The 26,850-nt window shown below is 56.2% G+C and overlaps 7 protein-coding genes across 7 annotated transcripts; 4 read left to right on the forward strand and 3 right to left on the reverse strand.

The window, feature by feature from the left end:
* Positions 1-1,194: 1,194 nt before the first annotated feature.
* On the forward strand, positions 1,195-2,341 carry IE81DRAFT_347373 (family A G protein-coupled receptor-like protein; the record flags this gene model as incomplete). The annotated part of the gene is made up of 3 exons (XM_025516137.1): positions 1,195-1,516; positions 1,617-2,000; positions 2,124-2,341. The coding sequence occupies 3 exons, from the start codon at positions 1,195-1,197 to the stop codon at positions 2,339-2,341; spliced, it is 924 nt and encodes a 307-aa protein (XP_025369594.1).
* Positions 2,342-2,600: 259 nt separating this feature from the next.
* Positions 2,601-5,153, reverse strand: IE81DRAFT_123072 (phytoene desaturase). Its single transcript, XM_025510192.1, has 6 exons — positions 4,674-5,153; positions 4,234-4,595; positions 4,094-4,153; positions 3,960-4,021; positions 3,085-3,863; positions 2,601-2,981 (listed from the first exon to the last, which is right to left on the reverse strand). Exons 1-6 carry the CDS (start codon positions 4,914-4,916, stop codon positions 2,739-2,741), a joined length of 1,749 nt encoding a protein of 582 aa, XP_025369595.1. The 5' UTR covers positions 4,917-5,153; the 3' UTR covers positions 2,601-2,738.
* Positions 5,154-5,784: 631 nt separating this feature from the next.
* Positions 5,785-9,372, forward strand: IE81DRAFT_323396 (thioredoxin-like protein). Its single transcript, XM_025513936.1, has 7 exons — positions 5,785-6,368; positions 6,473-6,993; positions 7,138-7,297; positions 7,379-7,902; positions 8,016-8,252; positions 8,355-8,713; positions 8,881-9,372. The coding sequence occupies exons 1-7, from the start codon at positions 6,022-6,024 to the stop codon at positions 9,007-9,009; spliced, it is 2,277 nt and encodes a 758-aa protein (XP_025369596.1). The 5' UTR covers positions 5,785-6,021; the 3' UTR covers positions 9,010-9,372.
* Positions 9,373-10,572: 1,200 nt separating this feature from the next.
* On the forward strand, positions 10,573-11,471 carry IE81DRAFT_123279 (hypothetical protein). Its single transcript, XM_025510193.1, has 2 exons — positions 10,573-10,747; positions 10,864-11,471. The coding sequence occupies exons 1-2, from the start codon at positions 10,604-10,606 to the stop codon at positions 11,227-11,229; spliced, it is 510 nt and encodes a 169-aa protein (XP_025369597.1). The 5' UTR covers positions 10,573-10,603; the 3' UTR covers positions 11,230-11,471.
* IE81DRAFT_323401 (putative SNQ2-ABC transporter) lies at positions 10,978-16,528 on the forward strand. Its single transcript, XM_025513937.1, has 6 exons — positions 10,978-11,438; positions 11,552-12,110; positions 12,177-15,460; positions 15,539-15,610; positions 15,681-16,024; positions 16,103-16,528. The coding sequence occupies exons 1-6, from the start codon at positions 11,249-11,251 to the stop codon at positions 16,382-16,384; spliced, it is 4,731 nt and encodes a 1,576-aa protein (XP_025369598.1). The 5' UTR covers positions 10,978-11,248; the 3' UTR covers positions 16,385-16,528.
* A 49-nt stretch (positions 16,529-16,577) lies between these two features.
* Positions 16,578-18,667, reverse strand: IE81DRAFT_323403 (RraA-like protein). Its single transcript, XM_025513938.1, has 5 exons — positions 18,293-18,667; positions 17,981-18,103; positions 17,813-17,860; positions 17,512-17,682; positions 16,578-17,339 (listed from the first exon to the last, which is right to left on the reverse strand). The coding sequence occupies exons 1-5, from the start codon at positions 18,356-18,358 to the stop codon at positions 17,037-17,039; spliced, it is 711 nt and encodes a 236-aa protein (XP_025369599.1). The 5' UTR covers positions 18,359-18,667; the 3' UTR covers positions 16,578-17,036.
* Positions 18,668-18,966: 299 nt separating this feature from the next.
* Positions 18,967-26,656, reverse strand: IE81DRAFT_123341 (hypothetical protein). The gene is made up of 5 exons (XM_025510194.1): positions 25,701-26,656; positions 24,442-25,621; positions 23,070-24,362; positions 20,983-22,990; positions 18,967-20,912 (listed from the first exon to the last, which is right to left on the reverse strand). Exons 1-5 carry the CDS (start codon positions 26,414-26,416, stop codon positions 19,279-19,281), a joined length of 6,831 nt encoding a protein of 2,276 aa, XP_025369600.1. The 5' UTR covers positions 26,417-26,656; the 3' UTR covers positions 18,967-19,278.
* Positions 26,657-26,850: the final 194 nt, after the last annotated feature.

A 26,850-nucleotide genomic window follows, 5' to 3' on the forward strand; every position in this document is an offset into this window, starting at 1 on the left:
CTGCCTACTGGCCGCGGCTTGACGCATTTGTGAGTTTGAGTGAGATTCACATTCCAGGAGGCTGGTGCAGCTGAGTCACGCTCTGACTAGAAGAGAGTCGTGAGTGTTGTGAGTGCGAGTAATACCGGCGGGTCCGACTGCATACAGCCAGCCGTCATGCCGAAGGTTCTCGCTTCTCCATCCAGCCACTTCTTGATGGCTGTCGTTGCATTGCTAAGGAATCAAATTTTTGAAGTAAGGCAGGGTCGGGGTCTACTCCCCAAGCTCTCCCGGAATGATTTGCCCTGATCCTGCCGAAATCTTTGAGGCTTATTCTGCTTTTGGCCCTACGTCATCAGCGTGGGTCTAACCATCGCCAAGTACTCAAAAGTGCATTCATCTTTGACCCCACAGCACTCTGACTGACGGGCCGCCGGATCGGAGTCGAGAATCAAGCTCGTCAGACCCAGCGAGCACAACAGTCACAAGTACGAAGCTGAATTTCTTAATCAGCATGCAGCCATCGAGGCCGCTCACGACCGCTTCGTCGGAGTTGTCGTCGACGAATCTGCGGGTGCGGGCGCGTGTGCAACGAATGCCTGGTCGTTGGCTGCTGGGCATAAGGTTGAGACTCGAGCCGGTTTGTCATGGTGCTTTTGGCGACAGCGTCCAGGGCACCTTCAGTCCGCCTATGAACTCCGAGACGTGAGAGAGCCCGGCAGCGCTCCAACGTAGAGGGTTAGCGCCGATGCCGGATCTCTTCGGCTGGCTAGCGGGGACTGTGAAGACGACTCGTGGCTTTAGCCCTTGGAGCCCTGAGCAATTCAGATTGCAACTTTGGCAATGGACCCTGCCGGTCTGCTGTCGAAGTGGCAGGCGGGACATGCCGAGGTACAGCCCTGAAGACGAGGCAACTCTCGTTTAGCCGCGGTGATTTGAAATCCCCCCGCCTCCGTGTAGATGATGCAACAGGCGATCGTCAGCGCAAGTCTTTGTCCGGATCGTAACCTTGCGCTGGTAGCAGACGCTTCATCGGGCTTGTATCGGAGGCGACCGAGATGCAGGCGCCCAGCTCACAAAGCTCAAGTACAAAATCGTCTTGCAACCATTGGCCCCCATTTTTTTCCTCCCACTATCATCCCCCTCACCGCCCTTGCGTGACCTTTGAACCGCAAATCCTTTCACCTTGCAGCACCACAACTCCTGTTGCCGAACATGGAGCACTTCAACAATCTCGTCTCGCGCAACGATGTGCTCTCCATCAACCCCACTGTGGCCGACATCGACATTACCACTGGAGCATCCAGTTGGTTGTGGGCAGTGTTTGCCATCATGGTCTTTACCATGCTCATCACCATGGGATGGGCCTTCACGATTCCTCCGGGTCAAAGAACTTTCCACTACCTCACCATCGCTATTCTGGGAACCGCGTCTGTAGCTTACTTTTCCTTGGCCGCTGACCTCGGTGCTACCGCCATCCCCGTCGAGTACCTTCACGGAGATACCAATCCCCGGGCTACTCGCTCAATCTGGTATGGTGAGTGGCGCCAACTGACCGCGGAACTCTCCCGGGCCAAGCATGCACCCAATGTACGCTAAATGAGACTGACAATCGCTGCTGTTCGAACCACCTTCAGTTCGCTACATCGATTGGGTCATCACCACTCCTCTCTTGCTCCTCGAGCTTCTCCTCGTCTCCGGTCTTCCCCTCTCTGCAATTTTCGGCACCGTTTTTGCGGACGAAGTGATGATCATCACGGGTCTAGTCGGAGCCCTGGTTCCATCCACCTACAAGTGGGGATACTTTACCTTTGGCAACGTTGCCATGTTTGGCGTCTTTTACGTCCTCTACGGTCCCGGTCTCGCTTCTGCTCGTAGACACGGTGGCGAAATCAAAAAGACTTACGTGACTGGTGCGGCCATCTTGTCCTTCTTGTGGTTCTGCTACCCCATCGCTTGGGGTCTCTGCGATGGATCCAACACCATCTCGCCAGCCGGCGAGATGGTCTTCTACGGCGTCTGTGAGTAATTTCTGAGCAATCTTTCCAATCACAAATGCGCCTCATCACCTCTCCGCACCTCTAACGCTCCACATCACTCTCAATTTTTCCGCGCCCTTCAACAACCTCCCCCTTTCCTCGCAGTGGACATCCTCGCCAAGCCCGTCTTTGCAATGATCCACCTCTTCTCCATGAGAAAGGTCGACTATGCAGCTCTGGGTCTGCAGAGCGGAAAAGCTACCGACTTTCCAGACACCGAAAAGGCCGGTGCGCACAGCTCCGGTGTCGGCGCTGGCACACTCAAGACCGCCGAGGCCAACGGTAATCACAGCCCAGAGGCTACCGTCGCTGGTCACCAGTAGACGCCTTACAGTGTACACGGTATTCAAGAATTTTTCGTTTCTTCTTCCGTCTTTCAAGACGAGCCTCTCTCGGGCCCCTTGCCACCTTTTTGCAAATACCTTCCCCCCCGCCCCCTCTTAGTGTATCTAGCTTCCTTTTTTTTTTTGCAAAGGATCACTCTCGCATCGTCTTTCTTGATGAACTACTCGTGTTGCAATGTTGACGCCCTTGCTCAGCCTTCCGACATCATCACGATTGCATAATTTCAAAAAAGTTGACATTTGGAATCGCGATGAATGCTGCGTCGGGTCATATGCGACAACGATTCAGCAGCAAAAGTGAGGGCAAAGCATCATGCAAAAGGTCTTGGGAAAAGTACGAACGATTGTCTCTGCGTTGGATTTCCGGCAATCAAGTTCATCGCAAAGCAGCGACAAGGAGCGCAATGAGAGTAGCAATCATAGCGCAGATATTCGCGAGCGAGCGGGGCAAGAAGGAAGCACTGCTGCTCTTCTTGCTCAAAAAGTCGTCTATCCTCTTTGCCACGACGGCAGACCCTGCCACGACCACGGGCACCCCCGTTCCTGGCTGAGTCGACGCGCCGCAAAAAAACAGGTTGCGGTATGTGGCATGCTGCACGCTCGGTCTGAACCATAGCACCTGCGGGTGATGGGTCAGGGATGGACGTGACATTCGTTTCGAGTCGATCAGGTCGCGCAAGCAAGTGTGTCCGTGCGCACAAAAGAGACGAGACGAAGCTCACCTGCGGAATGGTATGGCTCAAACCCAAAATTGAACCCCTGAATAGATCGAATCTTTCCTGCCAATCAAACGGATCCATGACCTGTTCCACAGCTATGAGCGACTCGATGTCGAAAGCGTCCGCCGTCTTCTCGTCGAAAGCTTTCAACACGCCTCCATCTGCTTCCGCTCGCCTCTCAGCGCGTCGATCTCCTAGTCGAGCATTCAAAGTAGCTATCACTTGTCTCCGCGCTCTGGCTCGAGTGACTTCGAATTCTGCACGAGAAGTCGATGCATCGAGGGGAAGGGGACCGCATGGAACCAGGACGACGAGCGTGTCTCTACCCAACGGCGCAGCCGTCGGGTCCAAGCGCGAGGGCACATTGACGTAGAAGGAAGGCTCAGAGGGCAGCTTGCCCTCTCTAAAGATCTCGTCGAAGGATTCCTTGTAAGCTTCTGCCAGGAAGATGTTGTGGCCACCCAGTTCGGGGACGATTTCCTTCAGGCCCCAATAGAAGGAGATGCTGCTGCAGGTCTGATCCTTGCGCGTCAAACGGTCGGCGTACGGAGATGGTGGTAGTAGCTTGTTGTACGTCGAGACCAGGTCCGCATTGCTCACCACCACATCCGCTTCGATCTTGCGACCGTCCGATAGCTCCACACCGCTTGCTGCGCCCCTTACAGCATCGAGTTTGATTTGCTTCACGTTCGTGTTGAAGAGGAAGGAAGCGCCCTCCTCCTTGGCGATCTGCTCAAAGGCAGCCACGACGCGCTGGAAGCCTCCTATAGGGTACCAAACCCCTGAGAGCGACAAGTGCGAAGGACGCGCCCTCAGCGCGAGGACGGGTCTGGAGTGATAGCGCAGCCAGAGCCCTGGAGGACCTCGCTGTCACTCACCCTTTGCGTATTCTGCGTATTGAAGAAGCGAATATGTGGCTGGCGCGTCAAAGGGCGACATTCTGGTGGCCGAGATGTGCAGGGTAAGAAAGGGGCATACCACACTGCTGGCTTGTGCTCCACTGATAGCTCACCCCATGTACATTGAGCTGAAAGTCATGGCGCGGCGAATGTGATCGCTGTAGAAGAATGAGCTGCGAATCCAAGCAAAAGCAGGAGTTTGGTTAGCGAGAGAATAGTAGGCGTTGCCCAATCACAGCGTGCTCGTAATCACCTGGCTCTGGAGTACAAGGTGGTCCAAATGTGCAGGATGCGGGTCTTGAAGAGCATCGGATACATCTCCCACCGAGTGAGCGCTTCGAGCAGATGAGTCCAATCAGCACCCAATACCCATCGAATGGATTCCTCGTAGTGTTGTCCAGCCTCGTTGAGGAATTCCAAAAAGTTGCCAAGCGGATCAGGATTGCCGCACGGTCTTTCGAACTTCTCCAGCACGGCTCCCATGGCTGTGAGATCGGAGGAAAGCTGCAGGGAGCGACCGTCGTGGTAGTGGATTGTGTACGCTGGGGAAGCTAAGGTCAGGGGCACCAGCTTCTCCCTCGAGCGACCCATCGAGGCGAAGGCCCGGTCAAAGATCTGTGCAAGTAATGCGGGAGCGTTAGAGGAGCGGTGTTCTCAATGCTAGACTATCGAGCGGCTCGATTGTATGCTCACCTCTGGCATAAGGTACAAGCTCGGACCGACATCCCATCGATGACCTTCGGGATGAAAGTCGAGCGAGCATCTTCCACCTACACCGGCGTGCCTTTCTACCACTGTGACTCTATAGCCCTTGTGAGCCAGTCTAGCAGCCAGGCAAGTGCCACCGGCTCCTGCACCGATAATGACAACATGCTTGGCATTCTTGCTGCATGTCCTCCCACTGGCCACCTGGCCCCTCGCCGGAGCTCCTGGCATTTTTGAGGTGTGAGTGCGTAGGCTATGTGCGGTGATGGAGCGGAATGTGGATAACCACTTGCACACGATGCAGTCCGGATCTCGAAATCACGTCCCCTCTTAGCCTTGCAAAGATTGAGCGATTATATGCTACGTCGAATGGCTGGTCGACGATGTAGTCCATGTATAGAAAGCTGGGAAAGCAGCAGGAGCGAACGACCTTGTACGCTTACGCGATAAACATACGTCTGAGCTAGAACTTTAGGGGTGAGGATCCCAGCACAAGCGCGCAACTAGATGAGGTGATCCTTATATGGCAAAGTGAGACACGATCTATGGTGCTTCTGACGCTGGCGCCGCAGCTTCTTCGATCGATTTGACAAAGCTGAGACTGATGAAGGGCGTCTGAACGCGCGCCATTTATGGATGCGCCTTTCTGATTGCTCAGTCCGATCGAGCCGATGTGCAGCTATAGTCTATAGGGAGTAGAGATCTCTTACCACAGGCTGCACAGCAAGCGCAGCTCACGACCCACAATCGTCGCTTTCGGACAGAGACAAGTGACAGTCGCAGGTGAGTGTGAGCGCTTCAGTGAAAACAGGTGCTTCTCTACGGTTTTCTGCAGCTTATTTGGTATCCGTGTCCGAAGATGATCAAGTGATCCCTCCGCGGCCTGCTAGTTCAGGGTCCTGTTCGTGTGCGTCAGCGTCAGCTACTCATCAAAGCATCAGCTAGGCCTCCAACTCCCGCGGATCTCCGTCAAATCACCGTTCACCTCTCTCTCTCTCGTGCGAGATCCGGAGCCAAGCGCGCCAAGAGGTCGCGGGATTTTATGCATATAGTCGTGAGTGCTTGCTCGTCGATGAGGATCAAGCGTTACGAGTCGAATGGTCGGCCAAGACGTCCACTCGATTCGCACGATCCGTCGGACCCTCGCCCACTCTTGCCACCTACGTCGGCCCACGCTTGCCGGATCCATCATTTCGCCCTGACTTCATCACCGCTCAAGAGGGCCCTACATCGTCTTAATCCCCCGTGCGTTTCATTCGACGCCTGCAGCCCCTGGCGTACTTTACCATCCATCAAAGCTCCGAGCTTGCAATAGTGGGGCATGTTGTTGCGGTCGATGTTCTCAAGCTGGCTGCTCGCTGCCGTGCTTCCAGCGGCTAGCTTCAGCTCCCCAGTCGGCACCACCACCAGCCTCTCGGGAGCGACTCATGCCGGGCTGCTGCAGCTGACAGCGTCCAATTGGACCGAGTCCATCAAAGAAGGGGCTTGGTTGATCGAATTTTACAGTCCTTATTGCAGCTACTGCAAGACTTTCTTGCCTACTTGGGATCAGCTCGTCAGCACAAAGGATCATTTGAGGACGGACTACCCGGATGCGCCTTTCACGCTCGCACAGGTGGACTGCAATGCTCAGAGGGACATCTGCGCAGAGCAGAACGTGCCGCACTTGCCTCGGCTGACAGTGTGAGTGGGCAATTCAGCCCGCGACCGCGGCCTCACATTGTGAGTCGCATTGCCCTTTCCGACGCTGACGCTGATGTAGACATGTACCACTTGACGCTTCGCAGGTACCGGTCTGGAGTGCAGCAGGCAGGCGAATATCAAGGAGATAGGGACTACACGGACTTGTCGGTATTCATAGATAAGCAAGCTTCCATCTTCAGAGCTCTCAAAGGCGTCTCAGATACGCCGCATCCTCACGGCAAGCTAGCAAATCCAGCTCCCATCTATGTGCCTCCTCATCCGGATAGACCTCGACCTCCAGGCATCCCTCAGGATCAAGCTGCGCCGGCGGCAGATCCTCAAAAGGAAGCTGCTCCTGCCTCACCTCCGAAAGAGGGCGCACTTGATGCACAGCCGGTACCTGCACCTGCACCTGCACCTGCACCAGCACCAGCTCAGCCTGCCCAAGCTCCCCCGCCCCCGCCGCCTGCGCCTCCCGCACCTCCAAAAGAGGCGGCCTCTGCTCCATCAGGTCCCAACCCTGAAGGTGTGCTACTCAGTTTTGGAAAGGCTCCCCTAGCCACACCGAAAGACTTGGACGAGTGGCTGAGCAAAGAGGGCGGAAGGGGTAGCAGCTTTGTAAAGTGTGAGTGTCCGTGGCACGCAGGAAGGATTGGACACGACGACTGGCTGGGGTCGTCTACGCTGCGGCGAATGCGCTACCTCACGTGGTCAGATGAAGCTAGTAACCGGCTGAAATTTGACATCCCATTGCCCAACCTTTTCTCAGTTTTCGCACCCTGGTGTCCTCACTGCAAAGCTATGAAGCCGGCGTTCATCAAGCTCGCAGAGTCACTCAAAGGCCGCGTAAATGCTGTTGAAGTGGACTGCGAGGCTTTCCCACTCGTCTGCCGGACATATCGAGTTGGTGGATTCCCAACGCTGCGCATGTGAGTATGGAAAGCTGCATGATGTGGGAAAGAAGGCAAAAGCGCGGCTGACATCCGTGACACATATTGTCGAGTCTTCAGGTACAACGAAGGAACGCCGACGGAGTATTCGGGCGGAAGATCTCATGATGCGATGCTGCAATGGGCGCTCAAAGCAGGATCCACCTCGGGCGTCCGCTCGATCGAAGGCAGAGAGCTAGGAGAGCTGGGCCGAAGGGATGAAGTGCTGTTCTTGTACTTGCACTCGCCAGCCACGCCGGAACGAGAGATCGATGCGGTGGTGAGGGCTTCGAGGGTACTCTTGACCACGCCGGTCCACGTCTACAAGTCTAGCGATCCGCAGCTTTTGGAGCGATACAAGGCGCGCTTGACAAGGGGCAGCACCAGCGCGGCTAGCTCTCAAGCGGCGAAAGATGCTGTGAGCGGACTGCTCGTCTTCAAGGATCACAGCACGGATCGACCAGTGGACGCATTCTACCCTAGCCAAATACCGATCGAACTGGATCCGGCTCAAGCTGCTAAGAAGGTGGCGGAGTGGCTAGACAGTAAGCGCTTTGCTACTGTCACGGAGATCACTGGTGCCACCTTTTCGGATGTGATCCATAGTGAGCGATCGGCGACCTCTTGCAGCGGCTATACGTCAACGTGCATTTGGGTGCTTTCTCTTTGACCATGTTCGTGATCTTTACTGACCTATTCATCCTCTACGTTCCCTCAGACAAAGCGGCCAAGCGAGTGGTGTTGGCCGCACTCTCGGATCTGCATCACGATGGAACCACACTTGGTACAGGCAGCGGCTCTGCTGTCAGGGATGGCGAGCTACTGGCGCTCAAGCAACTTGCCCTGGCAGCTCGCACAGCGCCTAGTGGCACAGACCGAGGCGGTAATCCAGGCGTGCCAGAGGTACTGTTTGCATGGATCGACGCGGATCGTTGGGCGAGCGCAATTGGCAAGTGTGAGTGGAGGCGCAAGTCGCGTTCGCACCGGCGACTTTAAGCCTACATTCAGCGCGAACGCTGAGCTTCGCCGCGACCAAATCCTGTGAACAATGTGCCAGATTACAACGTCAAGGAGACGGACCTGCCAGCATTGATACTGGCCGATGGGCGTTCATTGCAGTACTGGAATCTGCCTCATCGTCCCATCGTCACGCGCAACGTGCCTCTGCAAGCTCAGCTCGATGCAGAGCAGCCAACGTACGTTCCCGGCGCCAAGCTGGGCGGGTCGAGACCAGACACGGGCAGCTTGGCATCTGCGGGCGTATTGGTCAGGAATGCCAGGAATTGGATAGATCACGAGGCCGTGCTGGGTACCTTGGCGTTGATAAGCGTCGGAAAGGGACCCAAAGCTAGGAGCTCTCGCGGATTTGTGGATAGGGGCGTCAGGCAAGCGGGAGGAGCGGTAGAAGCTCTGATCGTGAGTTGCGATGTCTTGTTCTGCTCAGTTCGAAGTGAGGATCGGAGCATTCTGACCCTTTGCGTTCTCTTTTGCCCTCCTCCTCCTTTTTGCCCATGCGTCGCTCTCATCCTCCGTCTTGACTCGACTGCCAATTTTCTTTGTCCATCTGAATGGGAGCTGCGCAGGAGGCGACCGCTGCGCACCCGCTCTTGTCATTTGCCTTCTTGGCAGCTCTGTGCGCCTCTTTGGCATTGTGGCTCAAAAGGACAGCGCGCGCGTCGAGCGCTAACCGACTGGGAGGCAAATTCGACTGATGTTGCCTGCCCATCAAGGACCTTCATATCGGCTCATGCAAAGCGAACAAGTTGGTACATATCCTCCTCTGTTTCGGTGCAGCATCTGAAACTCCAGGAATTACATCGATTCTGGACCAGCAATGTGTGATGGCATCAGGTCCGAACAGACCTTGCGCATGTATGCACAATGATCGCCTTTCTCCATAGACTTCGGTCGGCCGAACGTGACGCGTCAGGATCGCAGCTATGAGAGAATCGTCGATGGGCATGTGAAGGAGGCTTCTGGATGCAGTTTGATTGGTGATAAGCGGACCCGGTAGGAGCTCGCGAAGCTGCATGTACGCTCACTTGACCATTCAAAATTATCCACCATCATTCACGATTCAGTGCAGTGGTTAATTGATCCGCAACCCACGCTTGCGGTTTTACATGCACTCAACAGCCTTGCATCGTTGCTGCAGATCTCTGCATCGCCGGAACGTATCCCCGTATAACCGCGGCTGTCCGCGCGGCGCGCGGCTCGTTCGGGTGCCATGATGCACCAGCATCACTCTCGCTCATTGATTCGAATTGGCCCGTACAGTCAGGCCCACCAGTATATAGGCGCGATGGCACTCGATCGGCAAGCTCCTTCGTCGCGACGCGCGTCGTGTCAAGGAGAGAAGAAAGGCCCTGAGCTGAGCTGAGCTGAGCTGAGTAGCACGGAGAGAAAGTAGCGGTTTGGGAGTGGCACTGTAGCGCTGTACGGATGGAGGGATGGATGAGTGCGTGGGGCTCATCTTGACGCTCTGCCGTCACGTGTTGCCCCTGCGCAATCGCTGATTCATTCACGCACCCAAACAACGCAATGATTCAATTGACTGACTGCTGCTAGAGCAACGATCACACACATGCACACACGCGCCCGTGAGCGCTGCGCAAGCCCGCGGAAATGGTCGAGTGGACCGTCGGTGAGCCGTGCGCTTGAAAGAGCCGGCAATTCAGAACTCATTTGATCGAGTAGTGCAGTCAAGAGTATCGTGAATGCCCCTGTCTGCATGGTGCCAAAGCACAACGAAAAATTTCCGCTTCCGCGATTCGCCCCCCCCCCCCCCCCGTGCATAAAGGGTGGAGATTCTTGCCTCGCACGTGCGATTCGATCGGGTAGGGAAAGGAGGTCGTGCAGCGAAGATTCTTGATTGAGGTGATTGATTCTTGTGCTCAGCTTGACAGTCAGTAGTATGCTCATGCTCCGCTCAATGCTCAGCCCACGACAAAGCTGGGGTTTGGCTTGGCTCGAATAAGATATCTTCCGCCGAGCAGCCCCATCGCGACGACGGGAGAGAGATAGCGGTCGGGTGTGGACAATCGGAATCATCGTTCCGAAAGTAACCACCGCTGCGCGCATGCATATGCGCGAGCCCCCCTGGCGACGATGATTGCTTCGATGGACAGGCTGGCTGTTGTGGCTTCATCACGAACGAACGAGGGCAGCAGTACGAGCGAGGGAGCGGATCGTGAATCTTAACGTGGATCTCGCTTCGCATGCGGAGCGGGGGCTGGTGCGAGGCCCAAGAGCTGATGTTACCCACCACGCTCGATCAAGGACCTGCGACGCGTTTGGCACGTACTGATGTACCTACTTGACTCACGACTGTGGGCAGATATTCTGACTCCGCACGCTCGCAGGCGGCAAGCTTCTCGGGGGCGACTATCCGCCAGGCAGCTCGTCAGTGTAAGAGACCTCGATGAGACAGGCAGCGATCGGCGCGCAAGTGTGAGTGCTGTGAGTCAAGAGTACGGTACAGTCCCCATGGATGCAGCTAGAGCTGCATGACGCGCTGATGCGACGCGAACCCTCACCCTCGGGCCTTTTTCTTTCTGTTTGGTCAGCCCCGGCCAAAGCTGCGAAAGCCACGCACGCACGCATGCACGCACAACAAGCGAAGCGACGGAGGAAAGCCTAAAATGAAAGTCGAGTGTCGGTGCTGTGGTCAAGGAACGTGTTTGCACAAATCTTGCCTGATTCTTGCAGGCTCGCATCGAGAAGCTCAAATAGAGAAGGGAGAGACAGGTGAATGGAGGGATGAGTGGCATCCCCTCCTAAGCTACCATCATAGATTGCAGTCCCGACGGTCACGAGAACGTTGCATCTCAACTTCTCAAGGACTTTGTGGCACGCCGCATCGCCCGTGTACCTGCAGGCATCCTATCAAATCCACCGGTCTGCTTGTCTCTACACCTAGCTTGGACGCATAGGCACCGCCAAGCCGACAGCATGTCGCAATCCAACGCAGCGTCGCGGGATGAGCCCGTCGAGCAGGTGTTGGATCAGCAAGCCAAGCCTGAGGGTTCTTCTGGTACTGCAGAGATGGAAAAGTACGACACCCAGGCGCAGCCCAACTTGGAACGAGTGACCAGCACAGCGTCCCACAAAACCATTCCCATCGGTACATTGGATCCAAGCGGTGAGTATCGTGTCAGTGCTGCGTCTCCTCGTAGCTCTCACAAGCGCAAGCGCGCGTGGGCACCGATCGCGGTGTCCTTGTAGCTCACGCCAGCTTCCACCGCACACCCACAGGCACGGCTGAACTGACGCGACGCTTGACAGAGCACTCTGTCCGATCACGACAAGCCGCGGCCGGTCTTCCCCCCACAACGCTAGAGGAGGGCGATGAGAAGCGAACTTTTGACCCTTTCGACACGACGGGAAAGTTCGACCTGGCTGCCTTTTTGCGAGAGATGCTTGGGCACTCGGATCAGCGCGGCAACGAGCGTCGAACGATGGGCCTGGCTTTCCAAGACCTCACTGTCACTGGAATTGGCGCAGGCGTGGCCCTAAATCAGAGCTTCGGCTCGATGCTCGTGCAGCCAGCCCGATCTCTCGCCCACTTGAGCAGTATGCGCAATCCTCCCATCAAGAAAATCCTGGACAGCTTTACTGGCTGCGTCAAGCCCGGCGAGATGCTCCTCGTTCTGGGCAGACCGGGTAGTGGATGCACCAGTCTCCTCAAGACTCTCGCTTCTTATCGAGGTGGATTCAGAAGCATCGAGGGAGACATGAGCTGGCAAGGATGGTCGCACAAGGACATCAATGGTTCGCTGAGGGGCGATGTAGTGTATGCGCCCGAAGATGATGTGTGAGCAGATATGAGAGCAACATGCACATCTCGTGGCTGTCTAGCTGACTCTCGATTCCTTCACAGACACTTTCCAACACTCACTGTCGCCCAGACGCTCGACTTTGCCATTTCCACCCGCGCACCAGCCTCTGGCAGGCGCCCTGGTCTCAGCGAGGATGGCAAGTCTACTCGCGACGAGTACACGAGCCTTGCTCGAGAAGCCATTGCCACCATTCTGGGCCTGCGACACACTTTCAACACCAAAGTTGGAAATGAGCTCATTCGTGGCATCAGTGGAGGTGAAAAGAAGCGTGTTTCCATTGCTGAGCTGATGGCCACGCGAGCAAAGGTGGCAATGTACGACTCTCCCACGAGAGGTCTGGATAGCTCCACAGCAGTCGAGTTTGGTCAAGCGCTGCGCATCATGACCGACCTGACCGACATGACTGTATGCGCCTCTGTCTACCAAGCAGGAGAAGGCCTGACCAGTCTTTTCGACAAGGTCGTCGTTCTTGCCGAAGGCCAGTGCGCGTACTTTGGTCCTCTCGACAAGGCTGCCGACTACTTTTACGAGCTCGGTTTTGAGCGTCATTTCAAGCAGACTACTGCCGACTACTTGGTCTCCGTAACGGACGAGCACGCGCGCCTCTTCCGAAAAGGGTTCGAGGATCGTGCGCCACGCACTCCTCACGAGCTTGCTGCAGCTTGGCGCAACTCGGAGGCGGGCAAACAAAATGCTCAAGAGACGGCTGCCTACATGAAAGAGCTGAAGGACAACCACACTGCTGAGGCGGCTGCACACTACAAGGCTGTGCAGCGCGAGGAGAAGGCTAAACACACGCGCAAAGACTCGCCTTTCGTCATGTCGCTGCCGCAGCAAATTCGCGCTGCCATCAAGCGTCGAGCTCAGATCCTGTGGGGTGACTTGCCCACGCAACTGATCATCATGTTTGCAAGCACATTCCAATCTCTAATCATCGGATCCTGCTTCTACAACATGCCTCAATCTACCGCCGGATTCTTCAGCAGAGGTGGCGTCCTCTTCTTCGCCCTCCTCTTCAACGCCTTTACAGCCATGACCGAAGTTGCCGCAGGATACGCACAACGTCCAATCGTCATCCGTCAAGCTCGCTTCAGTATGATACATCCTTTCAGCGACGCTTTGGCAAACACGCTGCTCGATCTGCCGCTGCGTGCCATAACCTCGCTTCCCTTTAGCGTCATCATCTACTTCCTGACTGGCCTCGTCTACCGCGCAGACGCTTTCTTCATCTACTTGGCCATCGTTTACTTGACGACGTACCTGATGGTCGCCTTCTTCAGAGCTCTCGCCGCCACGTTCCGCAACGAAGCGAACGCCACGCTCGTCGCTGGTCTCGGTATCATCGACCTTGCTCTCTACGCAGGCTACGTCATTCCCCGAAACTCGATGGTCATCTGGTGGCGCTGGCTCTCCTACTGCAACCCGATCGCCTTCAGCTTCGAGATTCTGATCACCAACGAGTTCAGATACCTCAACGTCCCGTGCGCTTCGGTCATCCCGAGCGGGGAGGGTTACGAAGCGGCAAATGTTGCGAATCAAGTCTGTGCTGTCGCGAGCGGTCAGCCTGGCGAGCTCACCATCGATGGCGCCGCGTATGCTCTGGCAAATTATGGGTACCTATTCAGCAACCGCGGGCGCAATGTCGGTATCCTGCTCGGCTTCTTCTTCGCCTTTGTGATCTGGTACGCGGCCGCATCAGAATTTCAAAATGACCCGTCGGCCAAGGCTGGCATTCTCATCTTCAAGCGTGGCCGCGAGCCCAAGTCTGTCAAAGAGGCAATGTATGCAAAGGGCACCGACTTGGAAAAGGCAGAGGAAAAGGGAATTGCTGAAGGCGGACTCACCGCAGAGGAAGAGGATGAGCAGCAGGCAGCAGCAGTGAGGGAGCTCGATTTTTCCAGCGACGTCTTTAGCTTTTCCAACGTCAACTACAATGTGCTCGTCAAGAAGGAGCGCCGTCGTCTTCTTTCGAACGTCAGCGGCTACGTCGCGCCAGGCAAGCTGACGGCTCTCATGGGCGAGTCTGGAGCTGGCAAGACGACGCTGCTGAATGTCCTTGCTCAGCGCGCTGGCACCGGTATCGTCGATGGCAATTTCCTCGTGGGCGGACGTCGCCTGCCAAACTCTTTCCAGGCCGACACTGGCTACTGCCAACAACAGGACACGCACTTGTCCACCGCTACCGTGCGCGAAGCCTTGCAGTTCTCTGCGTTGCTCCGTCAACCTGCAGAGCGTACGCGCCAGCAAAAATTGGACTACGTCGAGTCTGTCATTAAGATGCTGGAGATGGAGGCCTTCGCAGAAGCTCTGGTCGGCGAAGTAGGAGAGGGTCTGAACATCGAGCAGCGAAAACGTTTGACGATTGCTGTGGAGCTTGCTGCCCGCCCCAAGCTCCTCCTCTTCCTCGACGAACCTACCTCTGGTCTGGACGCCCAAGCCGCTTGGAGTATCGTCCGCTTCCTCCGCAAGCTCGCAGATGCAGGCCAGGCAATTCTGTGCACCATCCACCAGCCCTCGGGTGAGCTGTTCAACACCATGGATCGTCTCATCCTCCTAAAGAAAGGAGGTGAGGTAGTTTACAATGGCGACCTCGGCAAGAATTGCTCCGTCATCCTTCCCTACTTTGCGGGCGTCTGCGGACGCGAATGTCAAGAGCATGAGAACCCCGCAGAGTACATTTTGGACGTCATTGGCGCTGGTGCGACTGCGACCACGAAATTCGACTGGCACCAGTCTTATCTCAACAGCAGCATGCACAAAGACCTGATCACAAAGCTGGAGGAATTTGCGCACTCAGCCGACGGTAAGCAGCTCTCGTCGGAAGACATTGCGCGCGGCAACCGCGAGTACGCCGCCAGCTGGCCTGTCCAATTTACAATGGTCACGCGTCGCGCCATCACTCACTACTGGCGAAGCCCTGTCTACCTCACCGCCAAGCTCGGCCTCAATATCTTCGCCGGCCTGTTCATCGGATCCAGTTTCTGGGGACAAGGAAAGAGCATCACGACGGCGAGCCTTCAGAACAAGCTCTTCGCCATCTTTATGTCTCTCGTCCTATCCACCTCGCTCGCGCAACAACAACAACCGATGTTTATTCGATTCCGCTCTCTCTACGAGGCTCGCGAGCGCCCTTCAAAGATGTACGCCTGGCCTATCGCCGTCATCAGCGCCATCCTCGTCGAGATTCCTTGGAATGCCCTCGGCAACACTCTTTACTGGGCGCCTTGGTACTTTATGACCCAGTTCTCTTTTGCATCTGATCGCGTCATCTACAATTGGCTCGCGCTGCAATTCTTCAGCATTTATTGGCTCACTTTCTCGAGTGGTGAGTCGCGGCTCGTGAACAAGACGTGCGGAAGGCTTTCGTACGATTGCAGCTGACTCACTGTGCCGCGTCTTGCAGCTATGGCCGCGTTGGCACCAAATGCGCAACTGGCGTCCGTGCTGTTCTCCGTCTTCTTCTCCTTCGTTATCGGTGAGTGCGCTACCACAGTCAAGCAATGTCATGCCATGCATCGACACTGACGGCGTATTCCGTTGCACAGTCTTCTGCGGCGTTGTGCAGCCTCCGCCTTTGCAGCCGTACTTCTGGAGGATCTGGATGCTGCCCCTCTCGCCCTTTACATACCTCCTCGAAGGTCTTCTGGGCAACGTCCTGGGTCCACAACTTGTACGATGTGCTGAGAACGAGTTTAATATCGTCAGGCCTCCTACTGGACAGACTTGCGAAGCCTATCTCTCGCCTTACTTTACTCGCGCCTTTGGCTATTTCGAGCAGCGGCCCGACGGCGACTGTCAAGTCTGCCAGTACAGCCGTGGAGAGGACTTCCTGACGGGTCTGTCTACGTCCAACTTTGCATTTTCGAGCTCGCATCGATGGCGCAATCTGGTGAGCACAAAGAGATGGCCGAGCGTTGAGCAAATTGCGAGCGTCTAATGCCCATTTCTGATTTCGTCGCTTTCGTAGGGTATTCTTGCCGCGTACATCGGCTTCAACGTTGCTCTGGCGCTCGGTCTCTTCTACATCGCACGGATTCACAATTGGAACAAGACGAAGCCTGCAAAGAAGGGGAGCCCTGAAAAGAGCGGCAAGAATGCGGATCTGCCGATGCAGAAAGCGGCCGCTGAGCTGACTGGCAACGAAAAGAGCGAAGAGGGCACCACTTCGGCAAATGCGGAGCAGGAGGCTGAACAAGCCGGGCCTGTCGGCAAGGACTCTTCGCATTCTTCCTCCACCCCTTCCCCATAAAGGACATGTGCTTTTTTCACATCCAAATGCTGCATCGGACCAGCTGTAGAAAGAAACGGACGCGCTTCATCCCCCCTCTCATATCCTCTCGTCCCTATTGACCGAGAACTCTACAAGCTGCAATTCATGAGGTCGTGACGCGCACATTCTTGGCTTGCATACTCCGCTGCGGAACACGATCGCGTGCAGACTCAACGAGAATGGTAATATGTGGTGCCGTTGTGCGACCGTGCACGGATCTTACAAGCGCAGACGAACTGCGAAATCAATCGGAAAGCGTCTAGGTCTAGCGCCGCGTGATATTCAGCCCTTCGGTCAATTCACATTAGCGCAACGTCTATGAACCGTTGTGGGAATGTGGGGATAGGGGATGGGGGGATGGGGATCAAAAGCACGAAATACGAGTGTTGCTGCGACGTACGTGGGCGGTGCAAAGTATTGCCTTCCCGTCGAACTCTATCGAGCCAGATGAATCAAAGCGGCCATGCGTCGTCTTGACAACCTCACCAAAATCAATCTGAGAATCGTACAGTCCCCCTCTGCATGCGTCCTCGGGCAACTTTCTGCACCTTGCACCTCAATACTGATCAGCTCTTGCCCTCGCTCTCGTCCTTGCCCCTCTGCGCGATCCCTGCCCTGCTCTTTCCCCTCATCACTTTCCTCTCCACTTTGCAAAAGTCTCCTTGACGCCTTTGCCCTCCTTCAGATCGCTCATGCACTTTTCATCCACCTCTCTTCCCTTCTGCGCCAGTTCCAATACCTGCTCCACCAACGTAGGGGGCACGACGACCACCCCGTCCAGATCCGCCAGCACCAAATCGTCCGGGTGGACGACTAGTTGATGGAATGGAGAGGTGCTGGGCAATGTTGGATCTGTGATCGTGATTGGAGATTGGAGCAGCGAGGGACGCGTGAACGGCGATTGACCAAGCGTGGAATGTCCGCGTGCAAACACCTGTGAGGCGACAAGCCAAAAGGCAGAGCGTAGAGCATTGAGCAGTGGTCGGTGCGCAGAGCAAAAAAACAGTAGAGCTTCCGTCTACACAGAGACCGCCTGCTCTGATCTTCGAAGGGCCCACAGCACTGCACTCGCTTCCTCCCGCAAGCCCAAGTCGTGTTCAACTCACAGCAAATCCCGCTTCTCTATGCTCGCTGAGATCTCTACACCTTCCATCAATCACGATTCCTTTGACTCCCCTAGCTTGAGCTCTAGCGGACATGAGTCCTCCCCATACCGCCGATCGAACTTCAGGAGGCGCACTGATGACCATGACGCTATCCTTTTCCGCCGCATCTACCTGTTCCTCGCATACATAGGTGGAGTCCCGAGTGGAGGCGCACGCATCAACACGTTGGTCAGCCTTGCAAGAAAGGCATGCATGTGTAGCATATTGTTTGTGAGGATGGTGTGACCAGCGAGCGACTCACGAAATGCTGTTCAGGCTTTGGTGCATCTTTGTCAGATCCCTCCACCATCTTGATGCAGTTTGACGTAGAAGCATCTGAAACGTCAGCCTCAAAATGTCCCGCGTGGAAGACAGCTTCACATAGAGGTCAAGCAGAAAACTTGACTGACTGCAAGAAAGCCGAACTGACCTGAACGGTAAAAGCAGGTCCACAAATGCGCGTCTCGCCCGACAAGTGCGATGGAGAGAACATGTCCAAGCCAGGTAAAAGTCCGCCGGTAGGATGTTTCAGCTTGATCAGCGCGTCCGACACCTTGACGCAGCCGCCCCGTCCAACCCAGCAGAGCGCACCCGCGCCAAAAGAAGCGTCAGCGTCAACGTCAATGTTCGTGTTCATGATGTCCAGGTGATTGGATCGGATCAAAGGACCAGCAAATGACGACGCTTCGCAACACAATTTCCTATGCCACTTTTGCAGGGGCTCATCAGGCCGACAACTCACCTCGCAGGTCGAGAAGCGCAGCAAAGAGGCAATGATCGAAGAGGCAATTCCAGTCCTCGTCGACATGTTGGCAAAGCGCTTCTTGTTCTCCTTGACTATATGCGAGTCGATCCACACACCCCTGCGGTCCTTCAAATTGAAAGCAAGCCCTAGCAGCTTCAGAATCTTCTATGTGATGCAGGCTCGATTCTGGGCCAAAAGCGAGACGATGATGGTGCGCTACAGGGACAAAGGTCGCGAATCATTTGGTATGGTGGTTTTGAGCGCACTCACGAGTCGAGAGTGTGCGGGACATGGATGCATGTAGTCACAACCACCTCCACACTCTTGACTCGCCCGCTTTTCACGCACCGCACGGTACTCGAGACTGTGGCTCGTGACTCGTGACTGAATCTGATTAGAACAATTCTGAGAATAATCAAGAATTCAAGATCGTTGTGATTGGAGCGCTTGCATGGGGCGTTTGGGGCGCGACTCGTGAGTCCGTGACTGCTGGTGACTGCGAGCCAGGCACATGCATGCGTGCATCGCTCTGCTCAAGCCCATAATCACGAGGTCCGCGAAACGAAGTTTTGTTGTCTCGTTGCCAGCAGCAGGGTCGAGGAATACAGCTTCACATGTGCTTGACCAACCTTGGTCCACACCACCGTCTCGCACATGTGGCGCGTGCCCAATGTCGAGGAAAATTTGGTTCAGATTGCGAGTCTTGGGGAGGAGTGAGGGGCAAATGGATACATGGATGGTGCGCTCCTGCGCGCGTGGCTGGGGTCGGAGGAGGGGGCAGACATGGCGTGTAGAGGTTGCTTCATGACGCTGTGGGAGGAATCGTGATTTCGGACAGGGAAGAGCCAAGCGCGTCACAGAGTGCTGATGCAGAAGCTTGTTTCGAACATGAACATCCAGAAGGTAACATCTATGTGTCGCTCGAATCCTATCGAGCGTGAAGAGCGGCGTGCGTGCAGGATGGTCAGAATGACACCGAGATTTCACGACAGATGGAACGATGTGCCGCCTTCGGTCATGGCCGTCTCGAGTCGGTCACGCATCACTTCCTTCGTGGAGTAGGATGGCAGTTTGAGGTAGTTGACGCAAGTCATGACGCTCGGCAAGTAATCGTCCGGTGTCAAAGGAGCTTCGTGCGGTCTCTTGACGATGGTAAGTTGAGGGTGTAGTCCCGCCAAACCACCGATAGGAAGTTTCGGCGATCCTGTGAGCCATTGCAAGAAGCGCCGGCGGTCGTTCAGGCCGAACGATGCCATGATGCTGATGATATCTCGGAAAGCCGCGCTTTCGCTGTTAAAGCCGTGGTCAGGCTTGATGGCGCTCAGGAGCGTGGATTCGCCCCAATCTTCCTCTGTGTTGCCAAACAGCATCACGAGCTCATCCGCTGTGAAAGACGCCATGGCGGAGATGGGAAAGATCAGAGTAAAGCCTCGCCTAAAGGCGCGCACGAAGGGTTTTACTCCGTGCACGAGTGTGTGAGAAACGACCCCTTGGATGTACTCTTCAAGATTGTGTCTTTCCACTGCGATCTCCTTGCCGCCAGCCTTCAGCTCGTATTCGGGGTGTCCGGGTAGAGTAAAGTCGAGACCCATTCCGGCGAGGGTCTCCTCATCGAGACCGCGTAGCTTGTCCATGCTCCGCGCCAGGCTGGGGTCGACTGCAGCGAGCATTCCAACTGTCTCTGGAAGACGCTGGTTGAGGACCAGACGCATGAAAACGGGTGAGAAGTGGATGTCGATGATGCGAGAGTCCAACAGAGCCTTGGCGACGAATTGTCCGAGCACGGTGAATTGTTGCAACCTGACAGCGTCAGACTTGTCCGGGGAAGATGCCGTCGTAAAAGCATTGGGCGAGCTGCACGCGGCTTCCGCATCCTTTGCCGAGAGCACCGTGGGAAACAGACCTAGCGGCGAAGAGACGTATTCGCTGTCTTCTGTGCCGCCGCCATCGTCGCGCCACATGAGTACAGACTTCTTGGCAAACTCGCGAGACACCAGCGCGTAGAACTCGAGCGTTGGTCCCAGACCCGTGCCAACTTCCTCGAAGTACTCGACTTCAAGCAGAGCGGAAGTTGTGCCATAGAGCTCCAAGACCTTCATGGCGGAAGGGAAAATGTTGCTCCGCTGGATGCGGACTTTTTGCCTGCTAAGGCGGCCCAGAAGCGCAAGCGAGTCGTCGTTCCTCGAAGTTGCAGACGAGGAGTCTTGATTTCGCGATTGCTGCACCTGCCAGCGCGAAATTAGACGATGGTAGCCAAACGCTGTGTTTTGGAGGTACGAGTATCGCGCCTCGAAAGGATAGAGGAATGGGAATGCGCGCGGTAGCTCAGTCGCCCACCCAGGTAAACAGCTGCTCGCGACGATCATCGGCTCCTCCAATTGCCGATTGAGTTTGGCGGTAAGTTTGTTATTGACAAAAGCTACTTCCTCCAGCGTTGCGGCCGAGCTTTCACCAGGATGCTGCGAGTCGCCTGTGCTCTCGCGCCACTCGCTGTTTAGGTCGTGCAACACACTGAGCAGCTGTAAGATTTTGGCAAATGGGGCTTCCGCTGGAACCGACGAGGGCAGTTGTACCTCGTTCGTTTCCGCTTCCACGGGCTCTGGCGTCCCTTGCACAGCTGCATAAGAACACGACAATCTTTGAGTCAGTCACTGCCGTAGGACGCGAACCACGCCTTCGGCACTCACCGTCATCGGTCGCTGGCTGCGGTCCCTCTACCTTCTTGTAGCGCACCGTGTACACATTATTCCATACGTATCGACCCAAACCGCTCGCTTGCCTTGCGGGTGTCATCTCAAAGTTGTGAACAGCCTGATAGATCGTCGACGCCAGCGATACGTCTTTGCCGTCAAACTTGAACTCCAAATGCCAGTCAGTTGGCTTCTTTTGCACAGCCGACGCGTAAGAGCCCTTGGACTCTGCGACCGCCGACTGACCGGCGCGCTTGGTGGGTGAAGCGCCTGAAGGCTTGTTGGTTTGTGTGCTTGACTCTGCACCTTGATCTGCGGGTGTCTGCAGCCCGCTTGTGGTCTGGCTGTTCTCTCCAGAAGCCGGCACCTTCAGGTTAACCGTCTTGTCTTCTCCAGAGGCAAGTGCAGCCTCGCTATCCAAGGCGGCGGCGGCGGCGCTGTCCTCGATCACATCCTCTTCGTACCCGTCATCGTCTGAGTAACCGTCATCGCCTTCCATGTCACCGTTCATGATGCCTTCCAGCATGCGACGTGCGAGCTGCGAAGCATCTTCCTCGTCTCCGCCAAAGATGCCCTCGCCAAGCGCAGCATGTGCTGATGTTTCGTGGTCCCCTCCACTGCCAGAAGCGCCGGCACCTTCTGTTCCATCACCGGCGCTCTCTCCAGCACTCTTGGCGCTCAGCCGCGAACTTCTGCGAGGCTTGGCAGCCTCTTCGCCGCCCTCTGCTCTCGCATCTTCCGCTTTGCTGGATGATGCGCCACCGGAGGCTGCTGCAGCTTCGCCGGAGCTTCCTGAAGCCTTGGTGCGCGAAGAGCCGGCCAAGAAGCCCAGGTCACTCCCAAAATCAGCACCGGAGCCAGCAGCCATTGCTGCTAGCATACCGGACAGCCTGGATGCAGCTGACTGAGCACCAGATCCACCACTGGACATAGCTGCGGCAATCTTCGGTCGCAAATACTCGTTCAGATTTCGAAATGCAGCGATAGCGTGAATGCTGACGACGATGTTGTTGCAGCTCCGCGGGATATCTTTCGTCTCTCCTTCGGCAACAAGCTTGAGTCTGACCAAGCGAGCCACGTTCGCTGTGGGACTGCGTCGCGTGTCGTCAGCGCTGCCACTGAGCGCAGATGTAATGTCGAACTTTTCGAGCCGACTCAAGGTCTCTTGCAGCCGGCGAACGAGGGACGAGGCTGGGGACGGTAGCGTAGAATCCGTACGCTTCATCAAAGCGGTCACAAGGAGCTCGCGGCGTTTCAGAGTCGGCACTGCCTCCGAAGAGCCCACTGAGAAGCTGTAAAGGCCAGTTACAAGACCAGATCGTAACAACTCGAAACTCGAGATTGGCGAATCCTTTCGCGACAATTGCGACGCAATCGCTTTTAGCGTGTCTTCCGCTTTGGACACCACCTCGGTCGCATCGCCTTGTAGGGACTGCACGAGAGCCTTGAGATGGTCCAGAGCGCGAATCGCTTCAGATCCGTCAGCTGCGCTACTAGCACTGACTTCCTCGGCGAAACGGTCCCGCATCATGCGCGCACGCCAAATGTTGGCGTCGTCTGCATCAGTTGGCAGTACTGGTGCTTTGGTTGGAAGTCCCAACGCAGACAGCGAATTGGCGCCAAGTCCAAGTGCTGCGATTGCGGCTGACGCGCTTTCTTGTGAGTGACCAGCAGCAACCAGGCGAGCTCGGTACGCTTCTTTGGCAGAGTCACTTGCTGCAGACCCAGAGGTTGTCGCGGCGACGGGAGGAGCAGGAGCACTTTCTACTTTGTCAGCGCCGGTACCCTTTTCCTTCGGGGACGTCTTTGTCAACATCGAGCGCGCGGGTTCGCGAGAAGCGATGTCCTCTATTTCCCACACGACACCTTCCCTGCGGAGAGCTGCGCTGTAAACCCTGGGCAATTTGGTGTTGAGCAGGTCAACGAGCTGAAGCGCGCTCAATACTAGCGCGGGATTGTCTCGAGATGACAAGATAGCTGCGGAGAAGCTAGCTAGCGGGACATTCTAGAGAAGGTGCGCAATCGCGCAGAGGCTCGTAGGTGAGCTCTCGTCCAGTCAACAAAGGGGACGGCATGGCACTCACATCCAGGACCTGGCCCAATGGCTCGGCCTCCACAAAGCTGACAATCTTGAGGATACCAGTAAGTGCCTTCGTTCGCACATGGAGAGCGACGCTAGCAGCATATACCTCCACCAGGGTAGGAAGCACTAGTTGAGTGAAGCGCTTGACAAGGGCACGTCTCTCATTCAGCATCTCCATGCGCTTGGCTTGCGCAGCGTCGCGTGCCAATTCTTTCTCTGTCCTGACACGTTCCGTCTTCACTGCCGGCGCAGCTGCGCTGGATGCTTCTGTTGGTGCTTCTGACCCACCAGCAGCTCGAGCATCGGAAGCAGGGGCAACGGGCGGTGGCGAATCCGTGTCGGGCTCTTGCTTGACTGATGTCTCAGAAACATTAGCTGATGATCCATCGCCTTTGGCCGCTCGACTGGCGTGGCGCAGGTTTCTCGCAGCTTTGGCTTGCGACTTTTTCCTTTTCGCGTAGGCCTTCTCGCCGTATGCACGGGCATCGAAGATGCCGTCTCGAGGCAAAGGTGGCATTAGCTCGCAAACGAGCGAGAGAGCTTCTTGGATCTGCTCTTTGGGTCGATGGGCCAGGTTTTGTAATACAGCTACATCCGCCACTGCAGTGCCTTCCGCGACGCTTTCTGCGCCAGGCTCCACGTCGGTCGCGAGAACGGCCATCGGAGCTGACTCTGCGGAATTAGTCACACCTTCGGATTGCAATGACTGCGCCAGGCTCGCTGCGGGACCGCGCCCGCCTGATCCATCTTCAGCAGGAGCGGGCGAGCCGGTGAGAAGCAGGTAAAGAGTCTCCACAATGTTCTTGTCCAGCAGGATGACCGCTACCTCTGGACTGGAATGGGCAGATAGGCCGAGCGTCTTGAGGATGTCGGTGTAAGTGGCTGTGCTGACAGCTGTGCTTGCGGCTCCAGTTGACGAGGCAGCTGAGCCTGAGCCTCCAGAGCCTCCTCCCGCAAGTAGAATGGCATTCAGAGCGGCAACCATCTCACTGGTGAGAACTTGCTCGAGCAAATCCGGACGGTGTCGGTAGCTATCGATGATGCGCACGACGCACTTGCAAGCGCTTTCCACCAAGCGCTGATCTGGATACGTGAGAACGCTTTGAATGATTGGCAAGACATCCCGGACCATTGTGAACGACTCTGGCATGAGCTTTCGACAGCAATTTGCAGCCGCCTGCATAGCGGTGCGTTGAACATGCATGCCGAAGAAGTCGATGTATTGTAGCATGGCCAGCAATCCGCCCTCTCGCACAATGCCAGACGGATACTCGGCGGAAATCTTCTCAAGTGTCTGTATGATGGTGCGAAAGGGTGGGTAAGCATCCGTCCAGGGAAAGTGATCACTTGGCGCGACACGGTAGGCTACTCACCAAAAGGACCTGCTCTGCAAGATCGATGAATTGGATTTCCTTGAGCTTTGAATGAAGCACGGGAAGGGCTCCGCATCCGACTACTGAATGCGCAGCATAAGGCATCGCCTCTATCAGATTGGCCAGACAGCGGCAAGCGATGAGCATGGCTTCGTCATTGCCTTCGCCAGTCGCTGCAGCAACCGCGGCCAAGTCGTCATCCACACTGCTCGCGACTGCAGCGCTCGACGTTGATTTCGATTTCGTGCCCGAGTCAGGCTTGGGTCCCCCCATCAGATGAACGAGCTCGCGCACGAAGGACTCGGTAGGAAAGTAACCTTGGAGCTGATCCTCGGTACTCATGCTGAGCACCTCGCTCAGTTCCTGCAACGCCACGAGTTGAGCTGACGGATCGCTGCTGTCCTTGATGCCAGCTAGAAGCGCGCGGAATCGTGACGGTAGGCCGCTCATGAAGCTCGCCATTGCGCGCAGAGTAGAGCCGTAAGCGCCACCTCCACCATCGCCGTAGGGATCGTCCATTTCGTCCTCATAAGGTCCCTCGTCGTCGTCGTCTTCAACCATGGCCTCCTCCGCTTCTCGAGCGCGACGCTCCTCTTCATCATCATCCTTCTCACCGACACCTTCGTCTTCATCATCCTCGTCGTCTTCGTCTTGATTGTGTAGACTTGGGTCAAGCGCTTCAAGCTCGTCGTCACCAGCCAAGGCCGCCGAGAGGTCCATCATGTCTGCATCTTCGGCATTAGCGTCGCCCGCATCATTCGCGGCAGTGTCCAAGCGCATGTCAGAGCACTCATCCACGGGGTCGACTGCGTTTCGTGCAGCAGACCTTGTGCTTCGACTCGCTCTCGCCTTGGCTTTGCCCTTTGCGTTTGCATTGGCAGCGGTGCTCGAGCCAGGAAGGGCGCCAGTCGGCGAGATGCTGCTAGAGGGACCGGCGCCCGAGTGGCGTTTAGGGGCCATGACTGTTCTGATGTTCGAGCCAGACACGTCGCCGGAGCGTCTAGGCCGCAGATTATAAGAAGCGCCCTGAGAGCCTTGTTCTTCGCCACCTACCTCGTCCGTGTGCCCGCTCGTACCTGGCTTGGCAGATGCAGTAGCGCAAGTGGATGGCTGGGGTGGATCTGGCGAAATTCTGCGTCGTTTACCTTTCGCTTTGGATGAGCTAGACATGTGAGACGGGCTGTGTCAGCGCAAAGGGTCTGAAAAGGAGCTCTTTGTCATCGTGAGCGGTGAGCTACACGCGAGGAGACCGGACTCACCTCGGTGCAGTGTCGAGGTTCTTGATGGCAAAATTGGATCCGCCTGCTCCTCTTCGAGCCTGACGTGACGGGGTGGCGTTCTCGACACCGGCCTGCGAAGCGGAGTCTAGACTCTCCTCAGGATCCACCTCCCGTGGTCTCTTCGCGGGGCGTGAAGTGGCAGAGCCTGCCGCTGAAGGCACTGTAGTAGCTGTGCTGAGCACAGTGGCAGGAGTGGCAGGTGCAGATAGAAATCCAGAGCTGTCGCCAACACTGGAGAGGTCACTTTGAGAGTCGATGCTGTCAGCCACAGTAGAAGCTGGCACTACCTTGCCAGCTTGGTGGTGTGGCACTGTGGGCTTTGTTGACTTGAGTACAGAGACTCGACTCGCTTCGCTGTCGATGGTGCCTGCTGAAGGTGCGCTTCGACGAGTTGGACGGGATTGAGTACCAGCTCTTGAATACCTGGCTGAACTTGAGGACGTTGCAGCTAAGCCAGTAGTACTTGAGTCGTTGGCAGAAGACGCGCCTGCAGAGCGACGGGCGCTTCGTCTGAGGTGGGACTCTCCAGCGGGATTGGGTTGCGGGCTGTGATGTGAGGTGGTTTTGTTGGTAGCCTTTGTCAGCGGCGCCGATGCAGTGACCTGCGGGCTCGGGGCCGCTGTTGAAGAGTGACTGGTATCGCTGGGGTTGCTGGGTGCAGTGCGGCGTGAACGAGTGCTGCGCGTGTCGTCCATTAGATGCTTCGAATGGCGGCGATGCTTATAGGGAAAGCGAGAGATCCTGCTTGAATGGACATGAGCTCGTCACCAGTGTGCAGAGACCTTTGGAGTAATGTCATCGGTGACCAGCTCTTTGTGAATGGAGCGGTAAGAGGCAGACGGGCGTGATACTTGCCCAAAGTCGCTGTCGATGATCAGATGGTGGTTGTGGTTTCGTTAGATACGAGGCAATAAGAGCTGTTCCCAGCAGTAGACTAGTCTGACGAGTCGCAAGTCGCACCCAGGGTGCTGCTCCAAGCGCGCCTTGCAACTCATATGCCGTGCCTAAACGGTACGCAAGGCTCGTGCTGCTGCGAGTCTGTCTGAGTCAAGAGTCACGAGTCACGACTCTGAGCCTGCGTCTGCATGGCTGCCGCGTGTATAGCGCCTGTCAGCGCGGGCGGGAGAGC

The sequence above is a fragment of the Ceraceosorus guamensis genome (assembly GCF_003144195.1).
Source record: "Ceraceosorus guamensis strain MCA 4658 unplaced genomic scaffold IE81scaffold_29, whole genome shotgun sequence".
Classification (NCBI taxonomy): Eukaryota; Fungi; Basidiomycota; class Exobasidiomycetes; order Ceraceosorales; family Ceraceosoraceae; genus Ceraceosorus; species Ceraceosorus guamensis.

Bases quoted from the DNA above. Each gene is read 5' to 3' on its own strand.
- IE81DRAFT_123072 (XM_025510192.1), bottom strand. From the start codon at position 4,916: ATGCCAGGAGCTCCGGCGAGGGGCCAGGTGGCCAGTGGGAGGACATGC. The intron at 4,596-4,673 runs GTGAGCATACAA...TTACTTGCACAG, and splicing joins GCTTGTACCTTATGCCAGAG to ATCTTTGACCGGGCCTTCGC. The intron at 2,982-3,084 runs GTGAGCTTCGTC...CATCACCCGCAG, and splicing joins TGAGCCATACCATTCCGCAG to GTGCTATGGTTCAGACCGAG.
- IE81DRAFT_323396 (XM_025513936.1), top strand. From the start codon at position 6,022: ATGTTCTCAAGCTGGCTGCTCGCTGCCGTGCTTCCAGCGGCTAGCTTC. The intron at 7,903-8,015 runs GTGAGCGATCGG...ACGTTCCCTCAG, and splicing joins CTTTTCGGATGTGATCCATA to ACAAAGCGGCCAAGCGAGTG. The intron at 8,714-8,880 runs GTGAGTTGCGAT...GGAGCTGCGCAG, and splicing joins GAGCGGTAGAAGCTCTGATC to GAGGCGACCGCTGCGCACCC.
- IE81DRAFT_123279 (XM_025510193.1), top strand. From the start codon at position 10,604: ATGTACCTACTTGACTCACGACTGTGGGCAGATATTCTGACTCCGCAC. The intron at 10,748-10,863 runs GTGAGTGCTGTG...CTGTTTGGTCAG, and splicing joins GCAGCGATCGGCGCGCAAGT to CCCCGGCCAAAGCTGCGAAA.
- IE81DRAFT_323401 (XM_025513937.1), top strand. From the start codon at position 11,249: ATGTCGCAATCCAACGCAGCGTCGCGGGATGAGCCCGTCGAGCAGGTG. The intron at 15,611-15,680 runs GTGAGTGCGCTA...TCCGTTGCACAG, and splicing joins CTTCTTCTCCTTCGTTATCG to TCTTCTGCGGCGTTGTGCAG. The intron at 16,025-16,102 runs GTGAGCACAAAG...TCGCTTTCGTAG, and splicing joins CGCATCGATGGCGCAATCTG to GGTATTCTTGCCGCGTACAT.
- IE81DRAFT_323403 (XM_025513938.1), bottom strand. From the start codon at position 18,358: ATGTCGACGAGGACTGGAATTGCCTCTTCGATCATTGCCTCTTTGCTG. The intron at 18,104-18,292 runs GTGAGTTGTCGG...GGCTGCGTCAAG, and splicing joins TGCGCTTCTCGACCTGCGAG to GTGTCGGACGCGCTGATCAA. The intron at 17,683-17,812 runs GTGAGTCGCTCG...TGCGAGGAACAG, and splicing joins CAAAGCCTGAACAGCATTTC to GTAGATGCGGCGGAAAAGGA.
- IE81DRAFT_123341 (XM_025510194.1), bottom strand. From the start codon at position 26,416: ATGGACGACACGCGCAGCACTCGTTCACGCCGCACTGCACCCAGCAAC. The intron at 24,363-24,441 runs GTGAGTAGCCTA...ACCATCATACAG, and splicing joins TTGCAGAGCAGGTCCTTTTG to ACACTTGAGAAGATTTCCGC. The intron at 20,913-20,982 runs GTGAGTGCCGAA...GTTCTTATGCAG, and splicing joins GCAGCCAGCGACCGATGACG to CTGTGCAAGGGACGCCAGAG.